This window comes from Ammospiza nelsoni, chromosome 6 (genome assembly GCF_027579445.1).
Source record: "Ammospiza nelsoni isolate bAmmNel1 chromosome 6, bAmmNel1.pri, whole genome shotgun sequence".
In the NCBI taxonomy this organism is placed as follows: Eukaryota; Metazoa; Chordata; class Aves; order Passeriformes; family Passerellidae; genus Ammospiza; species Ammospiza nelsoni.
Window position 1 is genome coordinate 11,740,873 of NC_080638.1, and position 16,300 is coordinate 11,757,172.

The 16,300-nt window shown below is 64.9% G+C and overlaps 2 protein-coding genes across 4 annotated transcripts; both read left to right on the forward strand.

Annotated features, from left to right (window-relative positions):
- The first annotated feature begins 5 nt into the window (after nucleotides 1-5).
- SSRP1 (structure specific recognition protein 1) lies at nucleotides 6-6,329 on the forward strand. The gene is made up of 17 exons (XM_059473906.1): nucleotides 6-81; nucleotides 574-732; nucleotides 940-1,125; nucleotides 1,294-1,399; nucleotides 1,868-2,058; nucleotides 2,126-2,356; nucleotides 2,446-2,549; nucleotides 2,648-2,776; nucleotides 2,940-3,161; nucleotides 3,244-3,316; nucleotides 3,711-3,849; nucleotides 3,942-3,987; nucleotides 4,472-4,595; nucleotides 4,980-5,150; nucleotides 5,393-5,484; nucleotides 5,597-5,777; nucleotides 6,032-6,329. The coding sequence occupies exons 2-17, from the start codon at nucleotides 679-681 to the stop codon at nucleotides 6,098-6,100; spliced, it is 2,118 nt and encodes a 705-aa protein (XP_059329889.1). The 5' UTR covers nucleotides 6-81; nucleotides 574-678; the 3' UTR covers nucleotides 6,101-6,329.
- A 1,319-nt stretch (nucleotides 6,330-7,648) lies between these two features.
- Nucleotides 7,649-16,151, forward strand: TNKS1BP1 (tankyrase 1 binding protein 1). Of its 3 annotated transcripts, none has more exons than XM_059475334.1 (12): nucleotides 7,649-7,812; nucleotides 8,292-8,426; nucleotides 8,554-9,178; nucleotides 9,848-9,920; nucleotides 10,699-11,934; nucleotides 12,234-14,167; nucleotides 14,287-14,605; nucleotides 14,815-14,944; nucleotides 15,028-15,164; nucleotides 15,316-15,482; nucleotides 15,604-15,669; nucleotides 15,846-16,151. In XM_059475334.1, exons 2-11 carry the CDS (start codon nucleotides 8,333-8,335, stop codon nucleotides 15,662-15,664), a joined length of 4,776 nt encoding a protein of 1,591 aa, XP_059331317.1. In that variant the 5' UTR covers nucleotides 7,649-7,812; nucleotides 8,292-8,332; the 3' UTR covers nucleotides 15,665-15,669; nucleotides 15,846-16,151. The 3 variants fall into 3 exon arrangements, with proteins under 3 accessions (XP_059331317.1, XP_059331319.1, XP_059331318.1); XM_059475336.1 differs by having other exon boundaries at nucleotides 14,290-14,605; XM_059475335.1 differs by lacking the exon at nucleotides 7,649-7,812 and adding an exon at nucleotides 8,098-8,143.
- Nucleotides 16,152-16,300: the final 149 nt, after the last annotated feature.

Genomic DNA, 16,300 nt, shown 5'->3' on the forward strand with positions numbered 1-16,300 from the left:
CATGGCGGAAGTCCGAGCGACTTCCGGCGGCGGCGGCTCCGCGCGGTTCGCGCTGCGCAGGCGGGAAAAGCGGCGGCAGCGGTGCGGGGGGGCCGGCGGGCTTACCGGGGGATAGGGGGGGGTGTCTGGATCTCGCAGGGATAACCCGGAGTCAGGGCAGGCCGGCTGGGATGGGGGAACGGGCCTGAGATGGAAGTGGGCTCGGAGCGGGTGGGCAGGCCCGGGGTTGTGGGGAAGCCTGGGGGGCGCTTGGGAGCTCGGGCTCGGAAGGAATTCGGGGATGCGGTGGATGGTTTGGGGTGCGGAGAGGCCGCAGGAAGGACGGGAAGGGCAGGGATAGGGGCAGTCGAGAGGTGCGATGACACAGCGGCGGCCGAGGGCCGCAGGAAGGGGCGGCCCTAGGGCCACGGCCCGGCTGGGGAAGGGGCGAGGTGGGCCGGGGGTTGCCCCCGTCAGTGAGTCAGAGGCAGCGTCCGGGGCGGGGGCAGCCTGGGGAGTGGGGTTTGGTTTTGGGGGCGCTGGGGAGCGCCAGGAGCCTGTCGCCGGCCCGGCTCACCCGCTGTCCTCCCACAGCTGCCGTGAGTGACTCCCGTGCCGCTGCCCCGGGCATGCCGGGCTGGGGAGGCTGCTGAACCCCCCTGAGATCGTCCCCGTCCCCTCCCACACCCCGCAGCTGCCATGGCCGACACGCTGGAGTTCAACGAGATCTACCAGGAGGTGAAGGGGTCCATGGTGAGCGAGGGGACACGGGGATGGCCCCAGGGGCACTCCCAGCGTTGGGGTGTGGATGAGGGGAGCGAATGCTGTGCGGTGAGGAGGGTGTGGGGGATGAAGCTGTCGCTGATTTGAGGGGAGTTGGTGGTGTGGGTGCCTGGAGCACCCAACGGGGCCGTGGTTCCTCCATGGGGCCGAGTCCCCTCATGCCCAGCTGTGCCACAGAACGATGGGCGGCTGCGGCTGAGCCGGCAGGGCGTCATCTTCAAGAACAGCAAGACGGGGAAGGTGGACAACATCCAGGCCTCGGAGCTGGCTGAGGGTGTGTGGCGGCGCGTGGCGCTGGGGCACGGCCTCAAGCTGCTCACCAAGAACGGCCACGTCTACAAGTATGACGGGTTCCGGGAGTCGGTGAGTCCCTGCTCCCGCTGCTTTGGCCCTGTCCCAGATCCGGCTGTGCTCCCTGTCAGCACCAGAGCAGTTCTGCCCCCTGCATCTCCATGCCCAGGGCTGTGTGTCACCCAGGGCTCTGGGCACTACTGGTTCCTGATGGTGTTGCCTCTCTCTTTCCCAACCCAGGAGTTTGACAAGCTCTCAGATTTCTTCAAGGCCCACTATTGCCTGGAGCTTGCAGAGAAGGATCTGTGTGTGAAGGGCTGGAACTGGGGTACAGTGAGGTTTGGAGGTGAGTTCCAGTGGCAGCCTGAGGCCTTGGGGTGGGATGCTCCCACCAGTGTGGCTGTTCTGCTGCCACAGCCATTCCCTTAGGAGCAGCTGTTTTCTAGGGATGTCCTCAGAGACAGTGAGAACATTTGCCATCTCAGGAGAGCAGGAGGGCCCTGAATCCCAGGGGGCTGTGCTTGATGTGGAATGTGCATCTATGTGCCATTCTTCAGGGAGCCAGGGAAGCTGGTGGATGTGCCTTCAGCTCAGGGACAGGGACACATGGGGTCAGATAGTTCCTTTTTGTCTGTTTCTGATCAGTGTCATTTTCCAGTGATGCAGCCGGAAGGGAGAAAGCCTGGGGATTTTGGAGGGTGGGAATGTAGTGATGAGAGCAGAGGCACTGCTGGATTTTAGGGGAGGAGCGAGACTGTGGCTGGAGATGGGATTTGTGGGGTGCAGCTCTGAGCTGGCTGTGGTGTCCCCGCAGGGCAGCTGCTGTCCTTCGACATCGGGGAGCAGCCAGTGTTCGAGATCCCGCTCAGCAACGTGTCCCAGTGCACCACGGGCAAGAACGAGGTGACGCTGGAGTTCCACCAGAACGACGACGCTGAGGTCTCCCTCATGGAGGTCCGGTTCTACGTGCCCCCCACCCAGGAGGACGGCGTGGACCCCGTGGAGGTGCGTGGGGCCGGCAGGAGGGCGGGGGCTGGCGGCGAGGGACCCTTTGTGACCGCTCCCCCGGCAGGCCTTCGCCCAGAACGTGCTGTCCAAGGCGGACGTGATCCAGGCCACTGGAGATGCCATCTGCATCTTCCGGGAGCTGCAGTGCCTGACGCCGCGCGGGCGCTACGACATCCGCATCTACCCCACCTTCCTGCACCTGCACGGCAAGACCTTCGACTACAAGATCCCCTACACCACCGTGCTGCGCCTCTTCCTGCTCCCGCACAAGGACCAGCGCCAGATGTTCTTCGTGGTGAGCGGGAATGGCTCAGCCCTCCCCTGGAAGGGCATTGAGGGTGCTCTGGGGGGGTTTTGTGTTTTCACCTCCTCTTGTCTTTCCAGATCAGCCTGGACCCCCCGATAAAGCAAGGCCAGACCCGATACCACTTCCTGATCCTGCTCTTCTCCAAGGATGAGGACATCTCCCTGACCCTCAACATGAATGAGTGAGCTCCCTGATGCCATGCTGCCCTCCCTGGATCCTGAGGGAGCTCTTTACACCCCAGACCCTGTTCTCACCTCTGCCCTCCTTCCCTCCACACAGGGAGGAGGTGGAGAAGCGCTTTGAGGGGCGGCTCACCAAGAACATGTCAGGCTCCCTCTATGAGATGGTCAGCCGGGTGATGAAGGCACTGGTGAACCGCAAGATCACCGTGCCTGGAAATTTCCAGGGGTGAGCAGCTGCAGGGAAGGGAAAGTCCTTCCCTTTCCACCTCGTTCCCATGGCTGGGGGAAGGGGCTCTGTGTGTGATTGATGCTGGGGAGCAGGGCCTGTCTGCCAGGGCTGGGCACAGGGACGATGTTTGTCCCCATGGATAGCACTGTTTGTCCTGCAGACACTCTGGAGCCCAGTGCATCACCTGCTCCTACAAGGCCAGCTCAGGGCTGCTGTACCCGCTGGAGAGAGGCTTCATCTACGTGCACAAGCCCCCCGTGCACATTCGCTTCGACGAGATCTCCTTTGTCAACTTCGCCCGCGGCACCACCACCACCCGCTCCTTCGACTTCGAGATCGAGACCAAGCAGGGCACCCAGTACACCTTCAGCAGCATCGAGAGGTGGGTGTGGGCTGTGGGCCAGCCTGGCTGTGCCCACCGGGGCCCCCTGGCACCCCTAGCCTGACTGTGCCCTTTCCCCCAGGGAGGAGTACGGGAAGCTCTTCGACTTTGTCAATGCCAAGAAGCTGAACATCAAGAACCGGGGCCTGAAGGAGGTATCAGCACACAGGGCTGGGCTCGCGCCCACTGGTGCTGCCCTCTCCCAGAATCCAGCTGCTTTTCCCTCCTTTTTTCACCTCTCTTTTCTCTCCTTGCCCTTGTAGAGGAAAAAGGTCCGTGCGATATCCCTTCCTCTTTCTCCTCCTCCTGGTGCAGGTTTCCTGTGCATGGCTGTGGTGGTCTCTGACTAACCCAGTAACCCTAGTGTGGTGTGCAGGGGCCCCCCTAACCCCCATAACTGCTCTGCCCCTCTCTCTCTGGGGCCCTGAGGGGGGAAGGAGGGAACATGGTTGTGTCTGTGCCCTGGCCTGTGCGTGCCCAGGCTGTGCTCACCCAGGGCTGTGTTCCTGGGTGAGCACAGGGAGCAGCTCCCATCCTGCCTCTCTGCAGGGAATGAAGCAGAGCTATGATGAATATGCTGACTCTGATGAGGACCAGCACGATGCCTACTTGGAGAGGATGAAAGAGGAGGGCAAGATCCGGGAGGAGAATGCCAATGACAGCAGTGATGGCTCTGGGGAGGAGACAGGTGAGGGCTGGGACTGTGAGGGAGTGCCATGGTGCTCCAGCTCCTGCTCCCCATGATGATCTGTAACACTGAGCCCTCACTTTGTCCTCCAGACTCATCCTTCAACCCTGGAGAAGAGGATGATGATGTGGCAGAAGAGTGAGTAGAGGCCAGGCAGGGCTTTATCCAAAAGCCCCATGGGAAGGTGCTGTTCTAGGGCTGTGTGAGCACTGAGAGATGCTCACAGCATGACTGGGATCACCTGGATTTGGGAATGTACAGCCCTGGGTTTGGGAATATTGGGCAGCTGGGGCAGTTCTGGGCTCACTTCATTGTAATGGCATCAGGCAGTATGAGAAAGTTCTGGAAGGGCTCCAGGGGAAGCCTTGGCTGCACTTTTTGGGAAAGAGAACAGTTGGGAGGAGGGTTAAAGCCCCAGGCTGGGGTGAGGATGGGTGAGAGTTGTGGAGCTGAGCCCTGGCACCACGAGAACTCTGAATGTGCAGGAAGCAGAACACAATGAGCTGTGTTCGTGGAAGGCCACTCCCCTGAGGGCTGTTAACGGGAGGAGGGCAGCTCTGGCCAAGGCAGCCTCAGGGCTCTGGTGTCTAGGGGCAGCTCTGAGGCTGGTGCCCCCATGCAGGTTTGACAGCAATGCCTCAGCCAGTTCCTCCAGCGGTGACGGCGACAGCGACCGCGACGACAAGAAACCGGCCAAGAAGGCCAAGATTGTCAAGGAGCGCAAGCCCCGCAAGAAACAGCCCGAGGTGAGGCTGCTGTGGGAGCAGGACCAGCTCCTGCAGGAACAGGACCAGCTCCTGGAGCGGGGTCAGGCCGGTCACAGCCCCACCAGAGCTGCCTGACCTCAGCCTCTGCAGCACTCACCAGTGCCCTGGCCAGAGCTGGTGTCTGGCCTGGTGTTGCTGCCTCCAGCTGGCTCCAGGCCGAGCCTCTCCCAAGGGCACGTTGTTGCCATGCCCAGCCTATCTGATTGTTTTTGGGCTGTTCTCCAGCAGCCTGACCCCCAGCTGTGGCCCTTCAGCCCCACTCCCCAGCTGGATTGCTGGGGGCTGCAGAGGCAAGCAGAGCCTGCTTCTGAGGTGTTGGGTGAGGGGTGCATTGGGTTTCCACGGGTGTTCTCCACCTCCCAGAGCAAGAAGGGGAAGGACCCCAACGCTCCCAAGCGCCCGATGTCGGCCTACATGCTCTGGCTGAATGCCAGCCGGGAGAAGATCAAGTCGGACCACCCTGGCATCAGCATCACCGATCTGTCCAAGAAGGCTGGGGAGCTCTGGAAGGCCATGTCCAAGGAGAAGAAGGAGGTAAGGGATGGGAGGCCCAGGGTATAGCTGGGCCTGGTACAGGAGGGGAGGCTGGCTGTGGAAGGCCCTTCCTTGCTCCTGGGAGCTGGGAGTTGAACAGATGGGGAGTTGGGTAGGGCTGGGGACATCCTCGGGCTGGTGAGCTGGGTGATCAGGAGTGGGAGCAGGGTGGGATGCAGGTGGGTGCTGGAGGATGGTTTAGGAGGAGGGGTGGCCTCGCTGACCATGTGCTCTGGCTGCAGGAGTGGGATCGGAAGGCAGAAGATGCCAGGCGGGAGTACGAAAAGGCCATGAAGGAATACAGTGTGGGCAGCAAGGCCGACAGCCACAGGGGGTGAGTGTGCTGCCAAGGGGCTGCCAGGGCTTGGCCCCCCAAAATCGGGGTGTTCCCAGGGCCAGCCGGGTAACGTGGCTCCTCTCCCCTCTGCTCACCCAACCCCACACAGGGAGAGGTCGAAGAAGAAGAAAAAGAAGCAGGAGAAGCAGGTGAAGGGGAAAGGGGACAAGAAAGGTGCCACCTCAAAGTCTTCATCCTCCAAGTCCCCGGCTAAGGGCCTGAGTGACAGCTTCAAGAGCAAGGAATTTGTGTCCAGCGACGAGAGCTCCTCTGCAGAGAGCAAGAAGGAGGTGGGGTCACAACTGGGGAGGTCCTGGTCCCTTTTCCCTGGGGAACAACTGTCTGGGAGGGCCCCAGCCCCTCTTCCTTGGGGAACACCTTGGTGGTTTCTGATGGAGAGGCTGGGTCCTTGTGGTACTTCATGTCCTTGGGGACATCCCTTGGTGTGTCCCCATGTCACCACCATCACCCTGTCCCCACTGTAGTGGGGGATACTGCCCTGCCTTCACTGTCCCCTGCTGACCTCTCTGTCCCCCGCCCGCAGGACTCGGAGGAGGAGGGAGCTGCCAGCCCGGCCCCCAGCTCAGAGGACTCTGCCTCGGGCTCAGATTAGCTCCATCCCAGCTGGCTCCAGGCTGGATCCCAGAGGAGAGGACTGGGCAGGCCAGCCCCACGGCAGGGACCAGGGTCCTGGACTCTGTATGGCTCCCAGCCGGGAGCAGGGCCAGGTTCCCCTGTACCCCCAGCACCCCGTGGTGGCAGGAGGTGCCTCCTCAGTCCCTCACCGTTGTATTCCATCAATTTATTTTTTCTAAACACTTGGCTTTCTCTCCTTTCCTTCCCTCGTTGGTTTTTTTTTTTTTGGTGTTGTTTTTTTGTATTTTGGGTCTGTTCACATGGCAACTCGGGTTGAATAAAAAAAAAAACCCCACTGATGGTGTTTGTGTGGGTGTGGGGCTGGCTCCCCCTTCCCTCCTTCCTTCCTGCAGCCATCCGGGAGCTCATTCCCCTCCTTGAACCGCTTCCAGGGCTGACTTCACTCTCTCCCCACCCTCCATTAGCGGCCCCCAGCCCCTGCTCAGCCATCAGGGCTCCTAATTACAGCCCCTCGCTCGATCCTGATGCCATTTGGGGGTTTTTCTACCTCCCTCGTGAGGGGGTTGATCCGATTAAGGCCTGTTTCCCCTCCGGTGTTGATTGCAGCCGATTCCCGGTCTGGAACCAGCCCCGGGGGGACCCCATGGCTGCCCGTTCCCCCCTCCTTCCACTGCCTTTACCGGCACCGCTGGGATGGGGCTACGGGGAAGCACGAGTCTCCCGGGGCGGAAGCCAGCCGCGTGTCCCCGGTGGGCACAAGGGACCCTGGACGGTGGGGTCCATGCTGGGGGGCTCTATTGTCACAGCAACCTCCGCCTGAATACGCGTTACCGCCCCGCGCCTGGAGGACCCCGGGAATGGGATAATTTGCAATCAGGGGGAGGTCCAGGGGTCCTGCTCGGCTGTTTGGGCCCCCGAGGGTGATTGGGACAGTGCTGGACGTTCTCAGCGTGTCCCCCACCCCCATTTCGGAGGACTCTCCGCCCGCCCCTCTCTATGGTCCGCCCGCCACGCGGCGCCGCTCTGCCCCGCCCCGCTCCGCCGCCGGGGGCGTGGCCAAGCCGTCATGAATATGCATGAGCAGCGGCGGTGGAGGGTGAGTGGGGGTCTCTCCGCCGGCATGGGGCTACGGGTAACCGGCATTCCCCCCGGGCCCGTGACGCCCGCCCGGGGGATCACACGGCTTCGGCCCCGGCGGGCAACATGGGCCCGGGACCCCCGAATTGAGTGGGGGGCTTCGTTGTCATGGGGACGGCGCTAGGCCGCGGTCGCGGCCTACTCAGCCACTCGATCGGAGGCTTCGTTGCCGTGGCAACGAGGCTAGGCCGCGCTGGCGGAGGACTCCGGGGGGCTGGACCCGCATCCCGGGGCCTCGCCGCCATCCCGGGCTGGGAAACGGGCCGGATGGTCGCCAGATGTGGGCTGTGGCGGCGGTTGCCCCGTGGAAGGCGAGAGGAGGGGGGGTCGTGGGGAGGGTGGACCCCGGCGGGGTAGGAGGGAGCGAGGCGGGGAGAGGAGGGCGGCGGGGGGGAGGGCAGGGGAGAGAGGGCAGGGCCGGGAGGAGGCACCGAGCGGGTTTTTCCTGTCCCCGCAGCCCCGGTGAGTCACGGGAGAGGCGGCGGCGGCAGCGTGAGACCCGCGGGGACAGTAACCCCTCCTCCCCGCCCGCTCTGCGCCCCCCACGTGTGTCCCCGGCCCGCCCCCGACCATGAGGCTGCGGTGGGGAAGGTGAGTGGGGCGCCCGCGGCCCCTGAGAGGGGCTGGCCGAGGGTCTCGGGGGACCGGGCGGTGCCTCCTGGGCTGCCGGGGGCTCGGGGGGGCCGGGAGTGACCTGGGCAGGGAGCTCAGATGGGGATCGGGGCAAAGTGGGGGTCAGCTCGGCGCTGGGGGTTTGGCGAAGGTCGGTGAGAGTGACACGTGTGTGCTGGGACAGGTTAGCGCAGGGTCACACAGGTACAGGAGCGGCCCTGCGGCGTTAAGGGGTGTCGTGTGGGGTCCCTGTGGTTACGGGGGGGTTGGGACCGTGTCTGGCTCTGCTGCTGGGGCCAGGCTGGCTCAGGTGAGCCGGGGCCAATGTACTAAGGGTGGCACCGCGGTGTGATCACCGTTTGGCACAGCTGGACAGGGCTTGGCACGGGGCCTCACAGGGTGGTTGGGTTCCCCCAGGCTCGGAGCGCTCCCCAAAACCGTTCTCCCTCTCTTACCAGGGGCTGACCCCGTGCTGAGCCCCCCACTTCCCTGCGTCACCATGGCCTCCCAGCCGCAGCCCCTGCCCCCCGCCGTGCCCTGCGCCTCCCCTGCCGGCACCGCGGGGGCCGGGCTGGCCGGCAGCCCCGATAAAGGTCAGTACCCCGGGCTGGGGGACACCGGTGGGGGGGGGGGCTGCTGGGGCGGCCCCCTGAGGGCTGTTCCTGGTTTGGGGGGCCGCAGCACTCCGCTGACCAAGTCCCCCTCCCTTGCTCTCTGCAGGCAGCGCGCGCCCCAAGCCCCCGGTGCGGCCCAAGCCCCGCGTGCTCCCCAAGCCGGCCGTGCCCGCCAAGCCCCCGGTGCCGCCCCCCACGCCGGGCCCGCGGCACCCCCGGCCCGAGCTGCCCTCGGCCGAGAAGATGAACCGCCTGGCCGGGCCCCAGCCCTACAGCGGGGCCGGCGCGGGGGGGCCCCTCCGGCGCCCCTCCTTCACTGTCAGATCTCCCGAGACCCACAACGGGAAGGGGCCCTCGTCGCCCTCGGTCACGGGCACCGAGGAGGAGATGCCGCCGGCCCCGCCAACCCCCTCGCGCAAGGGCCCGGCGCCCTTCAAGGTGACGCCGGTGCCGGTGGCCGCCAGGCCGGAGCGGTTCCCGGGCACCACCGTGGAGGAGATCCTGGCCAAGATGGACAGCAGGGAGGGCCCGGGCAGCCCGGACCGGGCCTGGCTGTCGCCCTTCTGCACCGACCCCTCCTCCCGCTTCGGCTCCAAGACCTTTGTTGCGTTCCGGAAGCGTCCCAGCGGGGAGGCAGACGTAGACCCTGCCGGCGAAGCCCTGCAGATGCCCCGACCTACGGCAGGCGAGCTGGGAATGGGGGATGATGGACACCCTGTGGCTGAGATGAGGTGAGGGCACAGGGACCGACGCCGGGAGGAGTGGCAGTGGGAACAGGGGATATCGCTCCGAGCCATCCCAGGCTTGGGAATGTAACGGAGCTGAGGTCTGGTCGCCGGCACGGGGCCCGGGTTCCTCCCGAGCCGCAGTGCCTCGAGCTGCCTCCGTGGGAAGGCCGGGGTGGCTGGTGCCAACCACAGAATGGGCTGTCCCGGGCCAGGAGCAGCCTGTGGGCGGGCTCTGAGCCAGCCCCTGGGCTGGGAGTTACAGACAGGGGGTCGGTCCCCCAGGAAATGCTCCTGATTTTCCAGCCTTGCTATTTTTTCCCTGCTGGGCCATGGCAGGGCACAGGGAGCAGTCAGATCGGCAGGACTCCCAGCTGCAGGATGTCCTGGGCTAGGGCCAGGGCTTGGCCACGATCCCGAGAGCCGGGCACCTCAGGGAGAGCTGGGCGGGGGCTGCTGTGAGCCACAGTGTGAGAAACTCGCTCCCAAAGGACCGAAAACTTTCCGGAAGGGGAGCTGGGGCCGCTTTGCCTCCTTCCCCTCGCAGCCCAAGCTGGAGACTGTGCAGCTGTGGCAGGGCCCGACCCCTTGTACCCTGCATCCGTGAAGGGTGGTGGGCGAATAGCACTGAAGCACACAGTGGGATTTACCCCCCTTCCCCTTCTCTCTCCACAGCAGCTCCCCCCCAGCCGGGCCGAGCTGTGCCGGGGACCCCTGTGGACGCCGGAGGCCGCCATCCCCTCCTGACGTGAGTGCTGGCCTCGCCCTCCGGCGCCATGGCGGCTCCGCTCCTGGGCTCTCTCCTTCGGGGCTCTCCTGTCTCCTCCGGGGCTCCCTCTCTGCGGGGTGCGTGTCTCTCCTTTCTCCTTGGGGTGCTGGCTGTCCCTTCCTGATGGGGGCCAGGGCCCCCTGTGCCGAAAGCCCGCTGTGGGGCCTGGGGCTGTGGGGGTGGCGTGTGCCAGCAGCAGTGCCAGGCGTGGGCAGGGAGCAGCCGTGAGTCACCAGCTGGGGTTCGGTGACCCGGCAGGTATGTGGCAGGGCAGGCCCCACGGGCACCCCGCCAGCCCCTTTCCCCGTGCCGCGCTCACTCAGGGCGGTGACTGGGACACCGGGCCGTGGTGACACTGCGGGTGGCAGCCTGGGCAGCGGCACCAGGTCACCCCACCAAGGGGGCAAACCCCACACTGCTGGGCAGGGGGGTGCCAGCCACAGGCAGGGCAGGGGGCTGTGCTGGGGGTTCTGACTTCTTCCTGCTTCATTTCTTGTCTCCGTCTGTCCAGGCACTCTGGGGGCTGCAGGGGGCCGGGCAGGGAGCAGGGCTGGGGCGCCGGGCGCCGCCCTGGCTGAGTCACACGGGAGCAGCCTGGTTCTGGCACGCAGCATGGGCACTTCCTGCCCCGGGTGCAGGGAGGAGAGCAGGGCTGCAGGGAGGGACCCTCCAGAGGTTTGGGGGGCTGGCTTTTGGATGGATGATGGTTGGACGTGCCTCTTGAGTGACATGACCCCCTGCTGGCTTTTTTCCACAGCTTTCCACTCTACAGCTGGGTGCCCTCGGACCTCCAGGCTCCCCAAGGCCCCCCAACTGCCCAGCTCCAGCCCCAGGAGCTCCTTTCCAGCCTGCTGAGCCCTCTGCCCCAGCCCCTGGCTCCCCTGATGCCCCCCCTGAGCTCCTGGCCCCTGACTCCCCCACACTGCCCCCTGGCTCCCCTGAATCCCCCACTCGGCCTCCAGTCGAGGTCCCTGTTACCTCCATCCAGGCCCCGGGCGCTCCCTCGGCCACCGATCCCCTGCTCAGCGTCTCTCGTTCCCCTGGCTCCCCACACACTCCAGGGGAGGGATCCCCTGGCACTGCCAGCCCCCCTGGCACTCCTGAACTGCCCCCACGAGTCACCTGCCCCCCCGGCTCTCCCGAGGCTGCTGCTGAGTACCTGGGCCCCCCCAGCCCACCCCTTGCCAAAGCCTCTCGTCCCCCAGGCTCCCCAGAGGGACCTGATGACTCCGCAGTGTCCCCACGGCTCCATGAGGGTCCTGATTTCAACCCCCCTCCCCGGGATGTGGGGCTCCGGCGCTCCTCAGAGGGAGTGCTGCGGCCCCCACCCACGGGGCAGGGCCTGGGGGAGCTGGGGGGCTCACTGAGTGCCCTGCCCCGGGCTGGAGACCTCCTGTCAGAGCCCTCCCTGGGCAGCGAGTCGGGCTGGAGCCTTTCCCAGTCCTTTGAGTGGACGTTCCCATCGCGGGGGGCACGCTTGCCAGCCTTCCCTCCCCGCTCCCCCATCCGGGAGACGCCCGACTCAGGGCTCTCTGAAGAGGGGGACTCAGATGGGGAGGCTGCAGAACCCAGCCCTCCAAGGGACAGCAGGGCTGAAGGACCTGGCAGCCAGCAGGCAGAAGGGGCTCCATGCCCAGGGGGTCCCGTGGCACAGCAAGAGGCTGAGCACTCAGCAGAGGAGGAGGAAAGGGAGGCAGAGCAGGATGCTCCCATGTCCCACTCCCCACTTCATGTGACAGAGCCTGGCCAGCAGCCAGCTGAGCCTGAGTCCCCCACCCAGCCCAGCCTTACCATAGCTGCCCCCCTGGATCCAGCCCCACCACATCCAGCTGCTCCAGCTGACTCAGCCTGGGCAGGTGATGGCCCCAAGAGCCTGCAGGGTCCTGGGGGCCCAGGCCAGGCTGAAAAACCCTCGCAGGAGCCTGACCCCCACACTGACCCGGGCTGGCTGACAGAGCTGTTGGAGTCACCTGGGGTCCACAGCTCTCCAGAGGTGAGGGGTGTGGGGGCTCTGTGGGGTTGGTGTGGGCTGGGCTTCTCCTCCCTGCCCTCCCTGGAGCAGTGGGATGAAACAGGTTGGGTGGGGGTCGGTGGAGGCTGAGCAGGACTGTGTGCTGAGGGGCAGGGGGTGGGGTCTGCCCCCTCCCTGGGATGACCTCCACTGTGTCCCTGAGGTGTTCCCCTCCTCCCCAGCTCCGCTGCTGTGGGAGCCAGAGCTGCACTCCCTTCAAACTCCTCTCTCCTTTCTAACCTCTTTTCCCCCTCTAACTCCTCCCCCCTTTATTTTACCAGAACCTCCTGGGCTGGTCACGGAAGGACCTGTGCAGTGAGTTCGGCATTGGCCACCCTCGCCAGGACAGCACCTTTGACTGGATCCACCCAGGTGCATCCAGGGAGAGAGACTGGCCTGTTGAGACCAAGCAGGACCAGGAATTTGGGACCAAATCCAGCTGGGACAGCAACCACAGCAACAAGGACAGCACTGCCTGTGAGAGCTGGAGCAGTGACTACAGAGCAGCGGAGCTGATGGGGGACACGAAACTGGGCTGCAGCGACTGGTCCCGGTCCCTTGGCACTGCAAAGAGCTGCCCACAGGATCCAGACTTCAGTGCCAGCACAGCTGAGTGGGGCCAGGGCTATGGCAGCACGGAGGAGCTTGGCTCCAGACAGGCCAACTGGGGCAGTGGCCTTGGCACGGGACACGTCCGGCAGCTGGACAAGGAGCCACGCTCCGGGCAGCCCACCTGGGCAGACAGGTACAGCGACAGGGACACGGAGATGAAGGACAGGGAGCTCACCCCAGACTGGGCCAGTAAATACAGCAGCCAGGATGCTGGGAGCAAGGAGGAGAATTTAACACTGGGCTGGGCTGGCAGATCCAGCACTGGGGACAGCCCAGATAAGGAGCTCAGCCCCAGCCGGCCAGCCTGGGATAGGAGGTATAACCCCAGGGACATGGAGAGCCAGGACAGGGAGTTCAGCCCCAGCCGGCCGGCCTGGACTGGTGAAATCAGGGACATGGAAAGCCAGGACCAGGAGTTCAGCCCCAGCAGACCAGCCTGGGGTGACAGATCCAGCAGCAGGGACATGGAGAGCCAGGACCAAGAGTTCAGCCCCAGCAGACCAGCCTGGGATGACAGATCCAGCACCAAGGAGATGGAGAGCCAGGACCAGGAGTTCAGCCCCAGTAGGCCAGCCTGGGATGACAGATCCAGCAGCAAGGAGATGGAGAGCCAGGACCGGGAGTTCAGCCCCAGTAGGCCAGCCTGGGATGACAGATCCAGCAGCAAGGAGATGGAGAGCCAGGACCGGGAGTTCAGCCCCAGTAGGCCAGCCTGGGATGACAGATCCAGCCCCAAGGAGATGGAGAGCCAGGACTGGGAGTTCAGCCCCAGTAGGCTGGCTGAAGCCAGTGAATGCAGTACCCGGGCTTTGGAAACCCATGAGTTCAGTCCCAGCGGAGCAGCCTGGGATGACAGATCCAGCAGCAAGGACATGGAGACCCAGGACAGTGAATTCACATCCAGCAGAGCAGCCAGGGATGGCAGGCACAGCACTGGAGACACGGAGACCCAGAATGGGGAGTTCAGCCCCAGCAGAAGTGTCTGGGATGACACATCCAGCACCAGGGATATGGAAGTGCAGGACAGAGAGTTGAGCCCCAGTGGAGCAGCCCAGGATGGGCAGCACAGCTCTGTGACCCCCAGGGAGGAAGAGCAGGAGCGGGTCCCAGCCCGGCTGAGCTGGCCCAGTGAGGGCAGCATCGGACAGAGCGGGCTGGGCAGGGTTGGTGAGCAGGACATGCCCAGCTCCCACCGCCCCAAGCCCCCAGCCCAGGAGCCCACCTGGAGCAGTGCCCACCAGCAGGAGCATCACAGCTCTGTCAGCAGGGACTGGGCTGGGGAGCTTGGAGCAGCTGAGTGCCAGAGCCAGTTTGGTGTCATTGGCACAGAGCGGGTGCCAGATCCCTGCAGTGCCGGAGCCTCGGATGGCTCCATGTCCGGGGTCCTGCCACAGCCCCGGGCAGGCTTGCACAGGGATCTCTCTCTGGACATGGGCAATGCCCGCTGGAGCCAGGACCTGGACAGCTGGAGTGTGGAGCCACAGGATGCTGAGGCCAGGCGCCAGGAGTGGGCAAGTGCCTTCAGTGCCCGCTGTGCCGCCCGCAGCCGGGACCTTGGTGCGGGGGAGCGGAGCGTGGGAGGGGACACCGGCGCAGAGCACGGGTAAGGAGGGCACTGGCGGTGGCAGGGAGGGAGCAGCTTCCCCTGTGTCAGACTGAGGGGTTTGGGGCAGGGCTTGTGTTACCTGGGGCTAGAGCAACTCTGAGATTTTGTTCCCCAAGCAGGTCGGCCCCCAGCCCTTCGATGGGTGACGTTCCAGCTGATTGCTTGGCTGTGGAGCCCCCCTGGAGTGAGTCACCCAGCCACTCTGAGGAGGAGAGGCATCCCTCTGAACCAGCCACTGCCTCACAGAGCCCCACGGTCCCCCCTCTGCTGCCAGAGGCTGTCAGTGGGATCCCAATGGACGCAGGAAATGAGGAACAGCCTTCAGACCACCCAGATGGAGAGAGCTCCTTGAGCTGGGGGCAGCAGCAGCTCTCACTGACTACCCCCCAGCCCGAGGGGTCCATGGAGCAGGGGCAGGAATTTCCTCTTCTGGAGGTGAGTGGAAGTGGGGACATTCCAGTCACCCTGTATGGCCTGGGACACAGCATATGTCTGTGGATGGGGCTCTCAGACCCTGCTGCCCCCAGGGACAGCCATGGATTGAGGGCCCCCAGCACTGCTGTGGGGGCTGTGGGTGTGCTCGCTGGGGTGGGGGGTCTCTGGGCTCCCTGTGCCAGCCGTGACCTGTCCCCTGGGCTCAGCAGGACACGGAGCTCCTGGACAGCAGCGTGTTCCGCTGCAAGGCCAGCCTGGGCCGCAAGCGCCAGCACCGGGCACCATCCCTGCGCCCCACCACCAGCGAGGGGGAGAGCTGGATCTTCCAGGACTCCACAGGTGAGCCCAGTGGGGATGGGGGTGGGAGCAGGGTGTCTGTCCTGGCACAGTGTCGTGGTGACACTGTCCCTGTGTCCCCACAGAGCCCCGGCCAGCCCCAGCAGTGTCCTCCGACGAGGAGGCAGCGGAGGAGCCCCGGAGCCGGCGGATGCGCGGCTCATCCTCGGGCAGGGGGGTTAAGGTGCCGCTCTTTCCTGGCCTCAGTGCCTCTGCCATCAAGGTGAGTCCCTTGGACTCGTGGCTGCAGGGTGGAACACAGGGAGACTAAGGCAGGGTGGGGCTGGGGCCTGGCTAAAGACAGGGAGAAGGCAGTGGGGGGATTTGGGAGACAGAGCACTGTGTTTCTCCCTGACCTCTCTCTCTGCCCCCAGGCCAAGCTGAGGGGTCGCAACCGCTCGGCCGAGGAGGGGGCATCATCAGGGGACAGCAAGGGGACCCCTCCTAAAGATCCCCATGTGCAGCGCTCCAAGTCCTGCAAGATCCCTGGTGTGAGTGGGAAACCCCCAGCCCTGCCCCCCAAGCCAGAGAAATCCTCAGGGTGAGTGTGGGGCCAGGATCCTCCTCACGGAGGCAGAAGGGGAAAGGGGGGGCTGAGGGGTCAGTCTGTGTCCCAGGACTGGTTTTGGGGGGCTCATGCTGAAACTCTGCCAATACACCAGATCCGAGGCCTCTCCCCCCCACTGGCTGCAGGCCCTGAAGCTGAAAAGGAAGAAGCCTTGAGCAGGGTGAGTGTGGGATTTCATGCAGTGCTGGGGACAGCCCCCAGCTCAGGCTTCCCCATGTCTGCACTGCTGGGGGTAGCCCCTTCCCTCCTCTGTGCTCTGGCTGGGTCCCCCCAGGCTGGGTCATCCCTGGGGGGGCCCTGCAGGGTCCTCACTCCTTCCCCCTGTGTCACTTCCAGGCTCACTCCGATGCTGAAGCCCGCTGTCCCTGGACCAGGGCTGTCCCCTCCCGTGGGGACACACACACACACACACACACACACACACACCTATGCACTTTGTACGAGCTTGCAGGGTCCCTGTCTTCCCAGCACCTCCTCCCCAACCCCCCATTGTACCCCATCCCCTTGGTCCCCCAGGGCCTGGGGGTGGGCACAAGCCCCCCCTTCCCCTCCGCCCTGCTCGTGTATGGCCCCGGACACAGGGCAACGGGTCCAGCTCGTGGTGCCACTGCCACAGACAATAAAACCTCGCTGGTCAGTTCAGAGTCCTGACTCTTCTCCTGGGCCGTGGGCAGGGATCACAGAGATCCTTGAAGAGGGGACCCTGTCACTGCCATTGCCCACACAGGAGCTGTGCAGGAAAGAAGGGACACCTCCAAAACCCCTCTGTGCCCACCCTGGGTGCACCCAGC

Coding starts and splice junctions, on each gene's coding strand:
- TNKS1BP1 (XM_059475334.1), top strand. CDS start 8,333: ATGGCCTCCCAGCCGCAGCCCCTGCCCCCCGCCGTGCCCTGCGCCTCC. Junction 11,935..12,233: donor GGGTCCACAGCTCTCCAGAG/GTGAGGGGTGTG, acceptor TTATTTTACCAG/AACCTCCTGGGCTGGTCACG. Junction 14,168..14,286: donor GACACCGGCGCAGAGCACGG/GTAAGGAGGGCA, acceptor TTGTTCCCCAAG/CAGGTCGGCCCCCAGCCCTT.
- SSRP1 (XM_059473906.1), top strand. CDS start 679: ATGGCCGACACGCTGGAGTTCAACGAGATCTACCAGGAGGTGAAGGGG. Junction 733..939: donor AGGAGGTGAAGGGGTCCATG/GTGAGCGAGGGG, acceptor GCTGTGCCACAG/AACGATGGGCGGCTGCGGCT. Junction 5,778..6,031: donor CTGCAGAGAGCAAGAAGGAG/GTGGGGTCACAA, acceptor CCCCGCCCGCAG/GACTCGGAGGAGGAGGGAGC.